The 19,063-nt window shown below is 39.1% G+C and overlaps 2 protein-coding genes across 3 annotated transcripts; one reads left to right on the top strand and one right to left on the bottom strand.

Annotated features, from left to right (window-relative positions):
* The first annotated feature begins 39 nt into the window (after positions 1–39).
* ppp3r1b (protein phosphatase 3 (formerly 2B), regulatory s1ubunit B, alpha isoform, b) lies at positions 40–12,418 on the top strand. Its single transcript, XM_056737676.1, has 6 exons — positions 40–317; positions 3,816–3,855; positions 7,438–7,614; positions 8,089–8,148; positions 9,797–9,981; positions 10,305–12,418. The coding sequence occupies exons 1-6, from the start codon at positions 315–317 to the stop codon at positions 10,350–10,352; spliced, it is 513 nt and encodes a 170-aa protein (XP_056593654.1). The 5' UTR covers positions 40–314; the 3' UTR covers positions 10,353–12,418.
* A 3,217-nt stretch (positions 12,419–15,635) lies between these two features.
* Positions 15,636–19,063, bottom strand: etaa1a (ETAA1 activator of ATR kinase a). Of its 2 annotated transcripts, none has more exons than XM_056732476.1 (6): positions 18,800–19,063; positions 18,582–18,716; positions 18,437–18,510; positions 18,227–18,336; positions 16,423–18,026; positions 15,636–16,332 (listed from the first exon to the last, which is right to left on the bottom strand). In XM_056732476.1, exons 1-6 carry the CDS (start codon positions 18,924–18,926, stop codon positions 16,211–16,213), a joined length of 2,172 nt encoding a protein of 723 aa, XP_056588454.1. In that variant the 5' UTR covers positions 18,927–19,063; the 3' UTR covers positions 15,636–16,210. The 2 variants fall into 2 exon arrangements, with proteins under 2 accessions (XP_056588454.1, XP_056588462.1); XM_056732484.1 differs by having other exon boundaries at positions 18,582–18,713.

Here is a 19,063-nt window from a genome sequence, read left to right as displayed (position 1 = left end):
CAGAGAAATAGGCAGAAATACCCGGATGTTTAGTTCTAACGCACCTCCCCCCGTCTCGCTCAATCTTGCTCTCTCTCTCTATCTCTCTCCACCACCACCAAACTCAACCCACTGCCTCTTTCCCCTCCGCTGCGCACCTCATGAAGCTACTGCAGTGAATCCGTCATCCGTCGACTGAAAGACCGAGAACAAAATCAGAGCAAAGCTCCATTCCGTTTGCCGATTCCGGGTCGAAAAACGCCCAGCACCGACAGCGCCAGGCCCTCCCGTTTCCGTGAGATTCTGCACAAGGCGAAGACGACCCGTCCGACAGAATGGTAAGGATCACCAACAGCTATCTTTAAACCGGTGCAAATATATCCGAGATATTAGATACTTCCGCTAGCGTGTTGCTCTTCGCATCGATCCCGCGTTTCAAGCGTTTTCGGGTGCCGTGGCGAGGTGGAAACGCGCTTGCGGTGTCGTGATCAAAGCCGTTGTTGATAAAACAGAGAGACATGGCTGTCAGTGTGGCCCACGTTCAGCAGTTCTAGGCTCCGTACGGTACGAACGGTGAAAAATACAACGCTATGTCATAGATTCCGGTTTAAAGAGTGTATTTGAGCGATCGGTGAAACAGTGTATCAACATTGTAATAATGGCGCTGCAGGTGAAACATTGTATCAGGCTAGCTGCTGCCCCGCTTCATTGTATCGGGGGCTCGATCGATACCGCTGTCAAGTTGATCCAGGGCTTGGTTGCCTCTAACATATCTGTTGACAACTTGAATCGACTGGATTTTTCTCCGAATAAAGATAGACTTTGCTGGGCCATGACCTATATGAGTGAGCCTTTTGGAAGTGGTTACAAAAAATGATGCACCATGTGCGTTCGTAGAAAAATTAAGCATGGTATTATTATAGTGTAGCAACCATGTTTCACTGGCTGATTTGTTGACCCCAAGTAATACCATAATTTTACTAGAAAATTCACAATCGAACAGTTAATGTGAGACTAAATTTGTGGTTTTCAATGCTACCATAGTAAAACCATGGTTTGTTTTTGCAATGGTGATGATCGGCCACATTAAGCCTTCTATTTATTATTATCTAGGCTACTCAGCCATGGGTCTGTGACATCTTTGACTTTTGGGAGGAAGTCATATCTTTTGTTAATTTCTGAATATCTTTTAGAGTAAAAAAAAACAATTGTGACATACTCCTCATACATGAATGGAGACTTGAGACCCTGCTGCAGACTCGCAGTATGTAATGGCCGACCCTGATCGACACCCTGTTTGCACTCTCTTCAGAGAATAGAAATGTATGCATACCTGGAATGCATAGCATAGCATACCATTGCATAGCATAACATAGGGAGTCTGAGGCTTACTTCACAGATCTAGGTTTAGCCTGTTACAGCCCTTCGCTTTTATTCATATTAGAGTTAATGGCCACGTGTGGCCTGTGTATAAAAACACTTGTTCGAAACCCTACAATACTGTAATGGCATGCCCACTCTATCAAAAAACAAAATTTCAAAAGTTGATCTATGATATACTATTGACTTACGTGGATCTAAGTGTTTACCTAGTTAACTTAATAGCAATGTGAAATTTACATGAACCCTGTTTACATTTTATTTTTGCCGCTTCCCCTTCAACAAATTGGCGTATACAACACTTACAACAATCCGACCACTTCCTGATAGATAATACCAGTGCATTCGAGTTGAATATTTGCTGAAATATGTCAGATCTTAGAACGGGTTAACAGCGTCTCATACTTTAGGAGCCAGTTTTGGAGGTTTGCGGCGTAATCCATAAAGCAAAATATGGGTGAAGATAGAATCTGTCCAGAAGCTAGCTGGGTTTTTTATGTCTTCCTTTTAGAAAAGACAGCACTGAAAGGATTCTGTCATTATAGGTACATAGTAGCCCGATTGAACACTGCTTTTCGTTATGAACCATAAACAGTTGAGATCCTTGTCTGGTTACTTGCTTGACACTATATAACCGGATGAATTTACCTTAAACCCTCAATCCAGTTTAAGCTAATTTGCTGTCTCTGTAGCATTGATGTCAAAATAGCACAAAGCGCTTAACCTCAGCTAACCTATCAGTGCTCTGTGTTTATATCGCACTGGGGCGTCCTATCTAATTTTAGAGTTACATTGTGAAATGGACTCAATCTAAAAGTAGTAAATTAGGCAAAGTTCATTAGAGCATTCGGTGAGTGGCATGAGGTTTCTCAGGTCATCGTTCCATTCTGGCTTTATCTACTTTCACTTGGAATATGCACACAAAATCCCAAATACCTCGGTACTATTCTTTATCAACACCAGTGGGGTTTTGTCATTAGATAAGCCAGACGAATAGATAAGTTAAACACTCTCCTTTTAATTCTCCTTGTAAAATGTTGGACGCCATTATTTAGAGGGGAAGGAGTTTGACCCTGTACGCTATAAAACAATATAATAAACATCTTATGGAGAGTGCTAGATGTTTCAGAGCTGAATGCTGTAGAACTTTCCAAGTGCTGTTGAGTTGTGTCAGCCTTTGGCACATACTGTATCTAGGTTATAGGGAAAGTTCACCCAAAAATAAAATTTTGCCACAATTGACTACCATAGTAGAAAAATTAAAAAGAGTAGTCAAATATGTACCAGAACTGTTTTGCTTTCCTACATTTTAAAAAATATCTTCTTTCGTGTTCAACAGATCAAAGAAATATATAATGCAATTTTTCCTACTATGTTAATCAATGGTGGTCAAGCACTCTTTGGTTTCAAGCATTCTTCCAAATATCTCTCTGTGTTCATCAGAGCAAAGAAACTTGTAAAGATTTGGAACAACTCAAGAGTGAGTAAATGATGACAGAATTTTTATTTTGAGTTTATAAAAAAATAACAATGAATGTATCCCAGAAACTACAGATGTATTAAATACAATAATTATTTTTACAGCGTGAATTCATTTACATTTGTGGATATACAGTAAGCCACCCTGGTATCTGTATTCATTTCAGCCATTGAAATACCCATGTTGATCGACTCTTAGTACTGTCATCAATAAAATGTTACTTGTTGAAAAGCAATATTTAGCAATATTTGTTAAAAAGCAATATTTAGTGATGCGCTATATAGTGTCATTTGGCATCTGTTCTCTGAGGCCGCCTCCGTAGCACTGCAAATGCACTCAAATCTGATTAGCTGCTTAGCGCAGACTAGATAAGTGCTAGCGCAGTGACTGTGAGGACCGTTTTACCTCATGACTCTTCTAACAGCTGCGTGTCAATAACCGGGAATGCATGAGGGTCACGATTTACTAAATTGTTCTGCGCAAACAAAACCACTACAGGGTTTAAAAATATGAAGACTGTTATTTTTAAACATTATTGGTTTCTGTGTAAATGGCTCTCAACCTAGGCAAATATTTTCTTTAATTTCTTTGGATTTATATTTAAATGAAGTCGAAATGCTAAGTGTGTGATCAATATTAAATGGTAATAAAAATGCATGTATTTCCTGAATAGGTGTTGTGAATTGATCCTCTTCTAAGCTGAGCCTTCTCTGATTATTGTTGATATGCGCATTAAAGGGAAAGTTCACACAAAAATCTGTCTTCATTTACTCACCCTATGGCAGCAAATGGGGGATGAGATCTGTTTGCTTACTAGCATTCTTCCAACCATCTTTGTATGATGTTGTCTGATATATAAATAATGACAGAATTTAAATTTTTTCTTTAAGCTTTGTGTGACCGCCCTTTCTCCTTTATAATTTTCACCATTGAGTGATGTATACATCATGTTGATTTTGACTTTTTTGTCTTTTAGGGAAACGAGGCGAGTTATCCCTTGGAGATGTGCACACACTGTAAGTATATGGGCCTCTGTGTCATCATACCAATAACTTTGATTCCACCAATGGGAGACATGCATCAATTACTCAAAAAAATGTTTTTGGTTGCTGCCTACGAAACATTTCTAGAGATTGTTTTACAGAGTTTAACTTATAAAGTATTAAAAACACACAAAATGTACCCCAAATTATGCTCATCGTGAAAATAGCCACAAAAGATGGCATGGCATTAAATATCAAATAAACAAGGTTGCTTGCTTAATATGTCCCGAAGACCCAATATGCGTCTTGGAAGGCACCCACATTTTTTAGGCTAGTGCTAAACTAGTGTTCCTGGCTCTATATACAGCCATGACCATTGCTGTGGGATCAGCGGGAGTATTGGGATGTGATGGAGAGGGTTTCCCCTGGATCAGTGAAGCACTGTGTGTTTGGAAGAGGACCAGTATCAGTGCGCTCAGACTAGACAGGGAGGCATGAAGTTGCTAGTAGAAAGGAGGGCTATAAATGCCTGTGGTTGATAAAGGTCAGTCTCAGTGCTGCAGGGAGAGCCTGAGTTATTTTTGGAGTCTATGGGGGTGAAAATAGAGAGACACGAGGTGATAGTCCGTTGGATGTGCTTTAATTCGTTTGTGGTTTGTTGTTGCTGTTGCTTGTGCTTTTTTGCAGGGTGTGAACTTTATGTACGTATGTTGTGGACAGTCAATCCAGGTATTCTCGTGAGCGGTTATGTAGGACTGCATTACCCAGAGTTCCCATTACTGGTGTTGTTGTTATAGCAACATTACTGGCCCAGTTTTCTAAGACGGGTGGGTCGAGCTGGACCTTTCTAGAACATATGGTACAAAACAAAGATGGAGAAAGTAAGAAAAGAGAAAGTGGGACTATAATTTAGCTTTCGGTTAATAAAGTATCAAAATGCTGACGCAAACACAAGAGTCTAAGGTCTGGAAAACATGACTCCTCCTCTTAGAATTATTGATTTTGTCTCCCCACAAATTTTGTTTTTTTTCATCTAGGCTAATATTTCTCAAGAGGCTACAGTAATTAAATGCCCAGCACTTTAAACAGGGTGAAAACGTGAGTTGCTGTGAAACTGAGCCACCTGTTGGTCAGATGGGTGCTTAGCAACCACAAGGACACAATAATCCTGCTCCAATTAGCAGCTGTGGTAATACAACACTTTTATGACATCATCTTAAATGCATTCATAAGCATGGACTCTAAAGCATAGAAATCTGGCAACAAAAAACTGTTTCTACTCATGGTGAGCTTTGTGGTCGACTAGTCCGTTAGAGAGGTTGATGAGATAGATTTGATCATGAAAGTATCTTATTTTAGATTTTATGCATTTGGCCTATTTATTTTGTTTAAAGCGACATATAGTGCATGCAAGATGCAGCCAAACACATTCATATCGATTAATTTGGCCCTGTGACTCATCATCTCTCACGACCGTTTTTTTTTTTTATTAATGTGAAAATATACAAAGTCCAGCAGTGTCTTAAGACCCCTGCTTACTGTTCTATAGTTCGAAACTGGAAAACTGGTCGCATTGTTTCATTTTTCTGATTTTCATAATTTTGCACGCCGAGGGAAGCGTAGGCAAAACATTATAGACTTTGGACTTTTGATGTGTGCTGATTCTGACACTTCCCTTTTTTTGCTTTGCTAGTAGTCCAGTACAGTCACCTGGTGTAGTTACACATGCTGGCACGGCAATATCCAGGTTAATCTGCGGCATATAAATAGATATTGAGAATACATTTTTATCTGTTGTAGGGATGTCTGATTTGTGAGCTGTTTGTAACCTTTAAATGACACAGCCTTATTTATTTGTACCTGCCACTTTGGTAAGGTAGAGAAGTGTCTCTGTGGTCTTGTGTCCATATAATGGAAGTCAAAGGCGGCCTCCCTCAAAATATCTTCATTTGTGTTCTGCACGAGAAAGTCATGCAGGTTTGAAATGAATTGAGGGTGGATAAGTAATGAAAGAATATTTATATTTGAGTGAAGTATCCCACCTGTTAAACTCAAAATTACATCATATGTCCAACATGTTCAAGTTATATATCAAATGAAAGCTCTTATTCTACAGAATATAGATCTGCATTTGGATTTATTGATATTTTACCACAGATCCAATGCAAGTCGAATGAATTATGATGTATTTAATTGATATTTGTAAACAAAAACACATCCATCGAATATCTAAGCAAATAACTGCATCCCACCATTACATTTAGCCACAAATGCTAGACAATCTGAGATTTTTTTCTACTCAGTAAATCCAATCCTACCTCTCTTCGTGACATATGACATAAAAGCTTGGATAGTTAAAAAAGGACACGTGAGGTGCTTTAGAATAATTACTGAATACCAGATGATAGAGAAAGAAATCCTTTTTCCTCAATATGTTCAAACCTGTTGGAATCGAAAAACCATTGTCTGCAAGTTCCTGTGCCAAACAGACTTTAGGGGAAAAAAGTATTTTTCATAGGACTGACAACACTTAAAATCATGTTTATCACTTTCAGCTGCGTTTTATGAAATTTGGGGGGTTTTACTGGAATATGACACCAAAATTTTGTATTTACACCACTGTATGTGGAAACGGTTTTGCATTCAAGATTTGATATGCCAAATTCAGGAGGAAATCCAAAAAATGGCCTAAAGTGTAGGTTAATATTGCTGTTCTCGGATTGAACACATCTGGATTGGATGACTTGGCAGAGGTACCACAATATTAATAATTATTGACTACTATATGAGAAATGTGCTACAAGTAGCACATTACATGCAGATATTCTGTATCATAACAACATAACTCAGCACCTTTGAATGTGCTCTCAGTCGCCTACACGTGGCATTTTGTGTGCATGGTGATTAAATCTGGTTTAAACATTTTTTTGGACGTACGGCCTAACATCTACAAGCAGAAATATTTGTAATTAGTTAAATAAAAGGGATTTACACTTTTTTTAAATTTTCTATTACTGTATAATCCAAGCACGTTCAATTTTGCATGTTGAAAGTGATATTTGGAGTGTCGTAGTCTTTACTTTCAATATGCATGTGTATTAAAAATATATATTTTAACGACAGCCTTTGCTCAGTTTAATAATGGCGGTAGGAGACTGGGAATTTAATTTGATTAATTGCGCAGCGCTGACATCTCTCAGCATGCAGATTACTGGTGTGTACCACGTGCCTGTGAGAAAGAGATTAGATAATTTAACCATCCACACGGCGCGACTCGATGCTGTAGTTTAGCAGCGGCTCTCTGAATGATGACCATGACTGCCAGAGAGAAGAAACAGGGTAAGGTTTCTTCCAGGGTGACTTCTCACTTTTTGATTTGATCTAAAAGCAGATGGATGTGGGTTTGGGCATGAGAGCCCTATATATGGATTATTGCTTATGCACCTCTCCTGTATGCTGGATCAACGCTTTAAAGATGAACTAGCAGGGATGATGGTTGTCGCAGGGAAAATGAACAAACAAAAAGGAATCAGATGAAATGTTTTGTTTTAGATGTGGTGCTTGTGTGGGACTAATAGAAATAATGTTTGTCCATGTTTTTCTTTCTCTCTACAGTTGATGCTGATGAGATTAAAAGACTAGGAAAGAGGTTTAAGAAACTTGACCTGGATAACTCGGGTTCTCTCAGCGTGGAGGAGTTCATGTCTTTACCGGAGTTGCAGCAGAATCCGTTGGTCCAACGAGTCATCGATATATTCGACACGGACGGCAACGGGGAAGTGGACTTCAAAGGTGTCAGAACAAAGAGTTGTTTATTGAAAAATTTCAGACAATCTAGCATTAAGTAGCATAAACAACACTGGTCCGGAAACACTTACAGCCACAGGAAAAATTCAGAGACCGTTCAACATTTTCATTTAATCAGCATATCTAAGATGGATTGTGGCCATTCCAGTCCAGTGTCTGTTAAATTTCCACAAAATCAAACATCAGGAGTGACATAAAGTCATCCAACAGCAATGTGAAAGACCGACAGCATGTCAAGACTGTGTAATAAAAAAGAGGTCATCACATATAAAATCATTTTGGAACTTTTCCTAAATACACATACAGATTTTACTATGTATTGCTTAAAAGAAGATATTGTTTTCTTTGCGGTATTTGAGGTGTAGAGCATATTTTCTGTTGTACTGTTCCAGAACTCTGGGTGTCAATGTTTAGTGTACCTCACCCTCATGTTTGCTTTATTTTTATATTGTTTTTTAGAGTTTATTGAGGGCGTCTCTCAGTTCAGCGTCAAGGGCGACAAAGAGCAGAAGCTTCGCTGTGAGTACTTGTCGGTCTAAAGTCTAATGTACCTTTTAATTGTGTATCCCTTTAAGATTTTAAGTAGAAGCTGATTGCTAGGTCAATCAGAGCTCATTCCAATGTCTTATTGTAGACTTATTGAAAAAAGTTCTGGACGCTTCCAGTTTAATCATGGTGATCAGTGGTGTAGTCTAGTTTTTTGTAGTGAGTATACTCTGATTCCCCCCCAGCCTACTCATCCGTCCCAGGTCGACAACCCATGAGCACCACCACACTCACGAATGCAAGGATAGAGTATGCCTCTATATGTAATCAAGAAAGATTTATTGCAAGCAAGATTTCAATAGCCAATGACAGCTGTGGGACTTGCTGGTTTTAAATCAGTCAGTTAAGAGTTTTATTTATGTATACAGTCACTAAAGTACAGGTTTTATCAACTGGCAATTTTCAATGCACATTAGTGATCCACGGGAAAAGCTATTAAGTATTTCTACATAAACCCATCCTGCTAAAAATAGTATTACATACATTCTAGTGGTTTCCATTTAAATACCATTATGAAACACATTTCTTTATAATTTTTTATTTTATGCCTTTTCTATTGATTCCCATCTGCATCTCTTGTGTTTTGGGCAGGGTTCTATTGTTTTTTTAAGCAGGGCAACTACATAATGTAAAGAATATCTTGTGAAAGTATAAACTTTAGATTTTGATTTAGTTTGACTAAGGCCAAGTCAGAGACTTACAGTAAATCATATTGAAAAAAATGGTTAAAATCAAACTCTGATACTCGTCCCTAATAACTAGATTTTTCACACACTTATGTAAGTTGCATCTATTATTGACATTGATAGTGAACTATAATAATTAACAATGAACATTTGTGCACTTTTATCAAGCACCTGTTGCACCTATAGATTGCTGGCAGTGTCTCTAGCTTGACTTTCACAAGGCTTGTAAGGAGTTCTCATCTCTTATCATCTAAAACAATTATAAACATTGTAGAATAAGTTATCTCTCCCTTTCTCCCTCATGTATTGATTCAACACACAAACTAACGTTTGTGAAGTTGGCTAGTTAGATACAATTTAATATGCCAGCAGTCACAATATGACTTGCAGTTATGTTAATGATAACAAATATGCTCGTTTTATTAAAGACTAAACAGTGGTTTTAAAAGTGGGGTGAGTTAAAGGCAGAAAGTATACACGGGCAAACAGTGTGCACATTGCGACCCCGGAACACTAACGCGAGGAGTGGGGACCCCGCGTAAAGCATCGCATGAGCCTCGTCGGGCTCATTGTCTGTAACACCTGCTGCAGCTGCACGAAGCGCCAGTAGCTTCGGGGGCAGGCTTACGATAACACTGATAGTCTAAATGCTGCCTTTAATGACCTCTTTGATTTCATATCTCCTGGTTGCACCAAAAGTCAGTGGGTCGTACTTTTCTGACACGAACGATGTTGTTACGTAACCTTGCGCTTTTTTAAGTGGGTATACGGAAATTCTTGATCTTTTCTAGTGGGTATACGGCGTATACCTGCGTATCACGTAGACTACACCACTGATGGTGATGATGTTGTTCAGTTCGTTAGGGGATATTGGAATTAAAACTGTTAAAATGGCATTTTTGGCTGTTTTAAAAATTCCTTATTTGTTTCCTCAGTTGCTTTCAGGATTTATGACATGGACAAGGACGGCTACATATCCAACGGTGAGCTGTTCCAGGTGCTGAAGATGATGGTGGGGAACAACCTGAAGGACACTCAGCTCCAGCAGATCGTCGATAAAACCATCATCAACGCAGACAAGGACGGAGATGGGAGGATATCCTTCGAGGAGTTCTGCATCGTAAGTCACGCATTTCATTGCGAACGGGAATTTGATGTTGGGATGCACTGTAGTTTCATCATCCAAGTACTGGAAATCTTATTGAAATAATTGATATCATAAAATTGATTCCTAAAAAAATTAAATAGTTATGGACAATGTAAGACCCCTGCATGTCATAATAGTATTATGAAAGTAAAAAAATAAAGATTCTGTTTCAGTCTCTATTCAGATCTTCAAAATTGTGTTTCGGGAAAAACTGATGTGTTACTCCGTTAATGAGTAATTTCCATAAATTAGCCATTCGCCTTGTTTTTTGAAGGTCTTTCCTATCTGTTCCACAGGTTGTTGGCGGCTTAGACATTCACAAAAAGATGGTGGTGGACGTGTGAAGAGACTGAACAGACTCTTCACTGAACATCCTCATTCACTTCTCCATTTTCTGAGAATCAGCTCCGCTAACACGCTCTCTCTGTCTCTCTCCCTTCTCCCTCTCTCTCTTTCAATGGAAGTATTTCTCTGAATGATGCCTCTGTTCCCTGTCTATACTCCCTGAGCCTTCTAACGCCTGCCATTCTAAGTGTTATAGAGCATGAGATTCTTCTGTCCAAATTCTCGGGTATTTAAGGACAGTCAGAGAGGTGGCATCTCTGTCCATTACTGAGCGATTCAGTTTGGTGGAGAAGGAAGAGAGGAGGGTGTGCGTATGTATGCGTTATTGTGCGTGTACGTTTGTCTTCGTGTCTTTCTTTTTCGAAACGGGGGGATTTTTTTTGTATTTATTTTGGTCCTCTTTTTTTAATGATCTAGGTCTACAGGGAATACGTGGACATGACTTGATTTCAGCGTGACACGCTTCGAACATGAAGTGCCAATCACAGCGTGTATGTGAGATATAACAATAGCTGAATATTTAAATCGCTGTCTGATGTTCTTTATTTACGGATATTAAACGATACATCAAGTTTATTAAAAGGCCCGTTCCTTTTTTTCCTGCTCGTTTTGAGCAAATGTTATTTTGTGGCAGATCATGCAAATTAGAATTTTCTACCAAGAATATGTGTATAAATGTACAAGTGTGCTGTTAATATTGTCAGGGAGTTCAGTTGCAGTCTTGCTTTCTGATATATGGTAGACTAGGAAAAAGCAAGTATATTATAAGTTGTGCACATATATATAAATATACACACACACACATTTATGGTTTACTTTTAAGATTATTATGTGTGTGTGGGGTGGGGAGATCAAATCACACCACTGGAGGATGGATCTGTGCCATCAGTCAATTTCTCAACTTTTATCGGTATTTTGAATAAATTACATTTTAGCACAGCAATACAATATTGTTTTACCTCTAAACATTATATTCACACATACAACGCCGTTTGTGGCCAACGTCACAATAACACCGGATTTGTGTTTGTGGAAATTTAAGCTTAATATTCCGACTTGACTGCGGGCAGCATTGTAAAGCTCTTAGTAGCTCATATTTGTATATTAAGGTTTGATGGACGGATTGTGTGTTTTGTGGGTTCGGGTTTTTAAGCTTTAATCGTGTCGGTCCGCAGCGAAGAAGGGTCGAGTAGGCAAACCAAATTGGACAGAACTTTTCTCCTTCGTCATTTCAAAGATCGATGATTCAAACGGTGGTATTTGGTTGTTTTATAAAAGGGATACCGAACTAAACTATCGATACGGATGAATAAACTCGCCAAGCCGCTGTTCGCTTTTACTTGTGATTCTCCCGCGCAAAACGGCGTTTGGCGCCAGCTGCTGCACGGTGACGGCTCGTTCAAAGAGACCCTCGGGGTTTTGTGACGTACTTGCATGATACGGGAGCCGTTTCTCCCTCGTTTTCTTTCTGTTGTGCATGTAGATCTGGTTTCGGGGAAGAGATGATCTTGTTTACATATGAATCGTAATATTGCGATGTTATAATCTGAATGACAGTTACATATATAAATATATATATGACGTTGCCAAACTTTTGGTTAATGTTTAGAAATGATTTTAAAGCGCGTTTCTTCACTACATTTATAAATTCTTATTATGAAACATAATGTGGGTTATTACGGAATGGTCTCGGTCACTCCCAGCGAAGCATCAGCTTTCATCTTATATGAAACCGCCGGTACTGTTAAAGGGATGGAGTTGCGTTTTTTTTTTTTTTTTTCCCTTCACGATTAAGTTGAGTTGTTATGTACAGAGTTTGTGTTATTAGTGCTTTCTGTTTTGTATTGCTTTAGCTGGGCGGTCAGACAGCCATCTATATAACGTTTGGTGTGGTCGATCGGTGCGTGTGTTTTGGAGGACAAACGAAAAATTCAAGTGAATGAAAACGTTTCGCTTTTAGGTTTTTGTTTCTTTCTTAATTTCTTTGCATGCTGCGTCAAATGCTGTGGGATTTATTGAAATTTCATTCATGAAATGAGAAATAAAATGTTTGAGACTTGTTAAACTGTAGTCCGTGCAATGTTTGCTTTCTTGCTTGTTTGCTTGTTTTGTTTTTAACGTAGGTTAGTATATCGGTTGCCACTAGGTGTCAGTAAAACACAGCAAATGAGACTCAAAAGGATTCTGTGAAGAGGGATTTAAAGGTAAATTATCTATTCTGCTACATTAAAAAGTATTAAAAAGCAAAATAACTTAATCTGAAGAATAAGCAGACAATCCTCGCCTGTCATTGCAGAGCAAACAAAAAATGACGATATTATGCAATTTTAACAAGATGAACAAACGTGGTGAAATTCTGTCATCATTTACTCGCCTTTGAGTTGTTACAAATGTGTATACATTTATTTGTTCTGATGAACCCAGAGAAAGGTATTTGGAATAATGCTTGTAACCAAACAGATCTCAACACCCATTGACTCCCATAGTAGGAGCAATTACTTTATCTTTTTTTTGTTCTGTGGAACACAAAGGAAGAAATATTGAAGAATGTTGGAAAGCAAACAGTTCTGGGGCACTTTTGACTACCATTTGTTTCCCTTTCCCAAAAGTATTCCTTTTAGAGTGTTTTGGAGGACTATTTGCGTAGTCGTTCTTCAGAACATATTGGTGAAAAGCAAAACTAGCTGTTCCTTTTAAAGATAAAATAAATGCAGTATCACACAAAAAATCTGAAAATATACAGAATAAGGAACATTCCCCCAGTTGTCATGTTTTCCCAGAATTTGCTAATCGCACTTGTATACAGTGCGGTTGGTATGGAACTGGCAGAGAAAATTAAATAACCCCTTTTTTCCTAGCCCCTCCTTTTGGAGTCGGATCTCTACTCGGTGACCTGAGAACAGCTTTCCTACCTCAGACAGCAAAGTCTCTGACTGATTCCAGACAGAAGTGATTATGGAGCACAGTTTTACCTTATTTTATCGGGACAGATTCAGTCACTGTTGACCATGAAATCCCTGCTTAAAACAATAGAAACTATCACAGAAATTCTGATGGTTTCTATTAAAATACCATTATGAACCATTAGCTTTTTCCATTAAAACCATGACAAAATTCCTTTTGCAGTGTGTTTTGGGGATTCTTCAAAGAGGATTAATCTGCCAGATAATATCCCATTAATAGAATCTATCACATGAGTGGAGACCATTATAGATTCCATTAGAAATAAAAAATCCTTTACAAATACCACAATGAACCATCAGCTGTTTACTATTAAACTATTGTAGCCTACAATTTATTAATGTAGTGTGTTTTGTGCTTTTTTCCAGTAGGATTTAGTGGTGTTAACGTGGTTCCCATTCACCAAATAACATCCCACCAATAGAACCCAACACATTACCAGATCAGTTTCCATTAAAACCTTGAAATTTATTAAAATTTCTGTATTTTTTGCTGGGGAAAACCATACTACAATGAATCCCTGTCATTTATAGAATAATATTACCGTGCCACAGTAATATCAACTTCAGTCAAAAAGTGAAATTTTAAACTAAGGCCAAATTTGTAGCGGACACCCCTGGACATTCTTTGCAGAAAACGAGTCCTGCAGTCCCGATCTTTATGAAAGGAGAGTTTCAAGAACAAGCCTATCGGTCACTATCAGGTGAAGCACAACAGACAAATAAGACCATCTATCAATTACAGCTCTCCTGCAAACACACACACGGTTATTTCCCACACACGTTCATATAGGCCTACACATTGACTCGTTTCCAGAATCCGTGCCCTGGTAGGAACATAGTCTTGGCCTCACAGGTTGGCTTTTCTCAGGCACAGCGTCTGGGACAGACAGCGATATTTTGTATCGATGTCGGTACTGATTGGGAAGGAGAATAATTGATGAAAGTGAATGAATCGGAGTGAAGCAGAGAGGAAGGGTTCAACCTGAGTTCAGGTGTATTCTCAGGTGACTTTATTTCTGCATGCAGGCTGCTGATAAGCATGTTTATCAAGCAGACAAAAGGACAGTGAGGATACGGTTGCTTTCGGTTTAAAGCCCGTCTCCGTCTACATGTTCTGGCAACAGAATGCCAGACTGGGGGAAAATAGGGCAATAGTTTAAAGCATGGATCTTGCATACCATACCGAGTCTGTCAGAGTACCACAATTTTAATTTCTCTGACATTTGCACTGTTCACGATGATTAAAAGGGATTCAAAACAAGGACATAAAGACAAATATCACACTTTACTCTAAACACGAGGAATATTTACGCCATAAAATATCAAGGTAAATGGCCCATTCAGTGTCAATTCTTTTCAGCAGTTACGAACCTAATGTTTACATTTGCAGGGTTGATATTGTTTAATGACGCGGTACTGTAGACCTTCACCATTAGCCGTGTAATCCTCAGGTCAACCCCATATCAAAACAGACACTAATCTGTGCATGTACTACATGAAGAATCTTCTATTCAAGCTGTCCTCAACAGAGTTCAGACAACACACAGTCCAGGTAAGTGCTGGACGCTCGGCTGGTCAGGTGAAACCGCATCCTCAGGCTGTGGGGGGTTTTCGGAGTTCTGCGTGCTAGCTACAGTTACACACGGCAGGCTGATAACAAGACTCGACTTTCAGGAGCACTCAGGTGTGCGGGAAACGGCAGCGGAGGACAGGTGTCAGAGAGTTGATGAGAAAGAAACAGCCTGCCTGAGCCACCTTACACACGATTACACCTGTTAACCTCTAAATTCTGTGTTTATTTACCGTCAAGTTGCTCCAAATCTGAATAAATCTCTTTGTTCTGATGAACACAGAAAAGATATTTGGAAGGATGCCTGTAACCGAACAGTTCTTGGTCACCATTGGCTACCATAGAAAAAATGACAATGGTAGTCAAAGGTGCCCCAGGACGGTTAGCCTTCCTACATTCTTCAAAATTCATCTTTTGTGTTATATAGAACAAAAAGAAATCATAGTATGGTAGTAAAAATATTATAGTTTTCTGTTGAATTACAATTATAATGCTGTCAGTTAAATTCATCTTAAATGTAGTTTTCTCTTCAAAATACTAGTGTAAGGAAGCAGAGAGAGAGTTCAAAAGCCTGTCAAACAGATGCAAAAATGTCTGTGGCTTTCTCAGTTGTTCATGATTATTAAATCATGCCTTTTCACACACTGAGACTAAATATTAGATATATGAAAAGACTGAAAATGCTAAGTATTTCAAACATTTTTAATAGTCTTATTTACATTGACAAATTAAACTCCATAAATGTTGTTTGTCACCCACATGCGTAAAAGCCACTTTAATACTCTGGGCTGCTTATTTATATATTCAAAAATTAAATAAAACAAATCAAAATATTTACATCATTTAAAAACAACTGAACAAGAACAATTTATTTTAACAAACTTGAAAAATAAATTCTTGAAATCAGATTTGAAGGAAAGTATAGCAACACTGACATGGAGAAACATAAACAAAAACATGTTACAAAATAAACAGCCAGATTTTTTAAATAAAAACCAGAGGTAGTGAGACCCATCAATAGGTCAATAAACAATTTTTTTATTGTATCACAATTCTCAAATAGAAGAAAAAAAATCTATCCCTTGCTATTAACGAGTAAGGCAACTGATCTTAGATCAGCATTTTTTCAGCTGTCGGATACACTACAAGCGAGCTGCATGATGAGACAACTTCAGATTACAAAATAACAAAGTCCTGTTGATTATTATTGGATGTTTTGATGACATCATGACACTAACTTGCAATGCAAACATAATGCAACTCCTCATGTGCTACTGGAACTCAGCTGGGCAATTTTGTTGTGTATGTCCATGGTAACAGTGATTCAGACAGGAGCTCTGAGATTCAGACTGGACATCATCCGGAGTCTCCGCCTCTCCAAAGCTTGCTGCTTCTTCCTCTCGATCTCAGCATCGCTGCACTTCAAGGCTGCTGTGTTACACACTTCTGGAATACAAACATTAATACAACATTTTAAAACTATTTTTAACAAAACCAGCAAATTAAATAATTATGCCCCGAAAATCGGAAGTTTACCTTTGGTGACCACTGGTGAAGACCTGTTTGATGCAAAGTATGATTTTTGAAACTGCTGACTGTCTGACATCCTCACATCAGATTGAAGGGTGGTCAGCACACCCCTGTTGTAACCCTGCTGTGTGCCGACACCAGCATAGGTGCCACTTGCCACCACCGAAGAGGAGCGTCCCACCTGTGTAAATTTATACTGTCCATTACTTGCAGGGCAAGATGGCCTCACCGTCTCAGGTCCAGAATTCACAGCGTTAGTTTTCGTCCTGTAAACAGGCGCTGATGTGTTTTCGCTAGACACAGAGTCATTATAAGGTGCCTTTCTGGGTGGGTTAGGATGAGCAAACACTGTCTGCTGACCGGCTGTTTCAAAATTGATGTAAGTCGTGTTTGGTGACACACTGCTCCGTAGTGCTTTAGGTTGTGTTTTGCTCGTCTGTTGGTTGCCAGGTTCCTCAAGATTGTCGCACGCCTCACAAAATAAGTCATCATCCTCGACTCCCTCATCCCAGATGTCATCAGATGTAAAAAACGAGTCCAGGTCTTCATCTAAAACAATGTTAAAGCCATCTTGGCCAGTAATGATATCTTCTATTTCTTGTTTGACACAGCCAGGGTTTAGATTGTGGTGTGTGGTAGCAGGCTTTGAATGGAAGGGTTGGATTATACATGGGCTGGTGGACGCTGGTGTTTTTTTGGCATTGGACTTAAAACATACATTCTGAACATCCTGAGTTTTTCTTATTTCAGTTTCGTGCTGATACTGTTTAAACTGGTTGGTGTAACCGTGGCTTGGAAGTACTGTTGAAGCTTTATTCGTAGCAGTACCCTGACTTGTGTTGTTAACTTCCAAGTGATTTCCAGGTCTCTGCAATCCTCCGTGGGGTTTCGCCTGCGACTGGTGACCAGAATGAGAAGTGTCCAACTGAAACGTTTGTCTGTTTTTGACATTTTGTCCTTGAGCTGTGCTACATTTCACACCATTTCTAGCTTCTTGAGGTTTGGGTGCAATTGTATTGTTGCGTGTATAACTGCTAAAATCACTTTGATTCTCACTGGTTTGTTTTTGTGTCGAACAACTCCGTGAAGCGGCAAGAAAATCCTGGTTCTGTGTCATCTCCAACAACAGTGAGTTCTCAAAAAAACTGTCATTGTTCCAGTCGTCCTCAAAATCATTAGCATTGTCAACCTGTTTACCATCATCACAGGCTGCCACAGAATTACTTGCTGAATCGCAAGCTTCAACAGCCGTGAGATTTTTCTCTTTTGCCTTTTCGGAAACATCTTGTGTACGACCTGACATCTGACTTAGACGCCCGCTGAGCTGCTGGGTCGGACCATCGAAAAGCAAATCTAGATCATCATCCATCTCTTGATATAGGGCTTTCTGATCCGCAGGTTTCTCATTGCTTGAATTTACAGCAACGGGGCAACACTTCATAGCAAAGCCATTGTGTAATATTGTGGACGGGTTGTAAAAGTGCGCCAGCCCCTGATCCACAGCACTTTTGGAACCCGGTCCAAGAAAATGTTGTTCCTGTGCTTCATCCTGCCTCATGTTGAAGTCAAACTGCTTGGCCAGCCTCATTAAATCTTCTACAGTGTTCTGTCTGTAAAAATAGAGAGACAAAGATAATACCCGAGCAGTTATTAAGGGAAGATGTTAGTCGGAAAATAATCAAATGAAAGAAATGTTTTCACTTGACTATCCAAGAAATCCCCAAAATAATTGTGATATATGCTAAAATTACACAAGCTGCAAAAGAAGACTTTCTAGTCCCTAAAATATTCATAAAGAACAGGGATATACTTTGTTGATGCGCTCTTGACTTTGGGTTGCTGCACTTCTGGGGTGCAGGGGATGGCACTGTCCCCTATCCACTGCAACAAAGATGAATCTGCATCTTCCAGTCTACCATTCTTTAACAAACAACAATACATTTCACACAATTTAATATGTGAATATTTGTTATACGATAACATAAATACAAACCAATAATTGTGGATAGACATAGCCAACCTTTGGAGCAATGCGATTGGCAATGTCTGATATATCCACCGATCGCACATTTGCAGGTCTCCTGTGCCCTCGACCTGAAATCAAAACACAGTCATGCTGGATATGTTGATCATTAGAATGCACATCTGTAATGGAGATTACATACCATGTCGGACTGGTGATGGGGATGTTGTATCCCATATGATATCTTGATGAAAATCAGGATCATTGCTCGGGGAGTCGTCCGGTATCACTCTTCTGAACTGACCTCTTGCTGGACGTGTAGGTGTTTTGAACTCTGCTATTTTTAAATGCAGTTTTTACAATAAATTGATGCATGTTTAATGATGCATGTTGACGACTGTTTTAGTGACGTAACCTTACCTGGCTGACAGATGCGTGAAGGGTTTTGTGTCGCAGATTTCGGACTCCGTCTCAATCTGTTTACTTTCGATTTCATCTGTGTCAGTTTAGCGATTTCATTCCTCTCCTGGCTGCCTCTGCGGTCCATGTCGTTTTATTATTCCCGGTGCTTATAATGCATCATACCACGGATGTGTTCTTGTGTTATTTTGCGATTCTGAAAGTGTTTTGCTCCACAATCGCAAGAACGGATTTGCTGTTGGAACGTTCGAATATTCCGCCAAA

Source organism: Triplophysa dalaica, chromosome 2, assembly GCF_015846415.1.
Source record: "Triplophysa dalaica isolate WHDGS20190420 chromosome 2, ASM1584641v1, whole genome shotgun sequence".
Taxonomy (NCBI): domain Eukaryota; kingdom Metazoa; phylum Chordata; class Actinopteri; order Cypriniformes; family Nemacheilidae; genus Triplophysa; species Triplophysa dalaica.
This window is presented reverse-complemented; position numbering and strand designations above follow the sequence as displayed.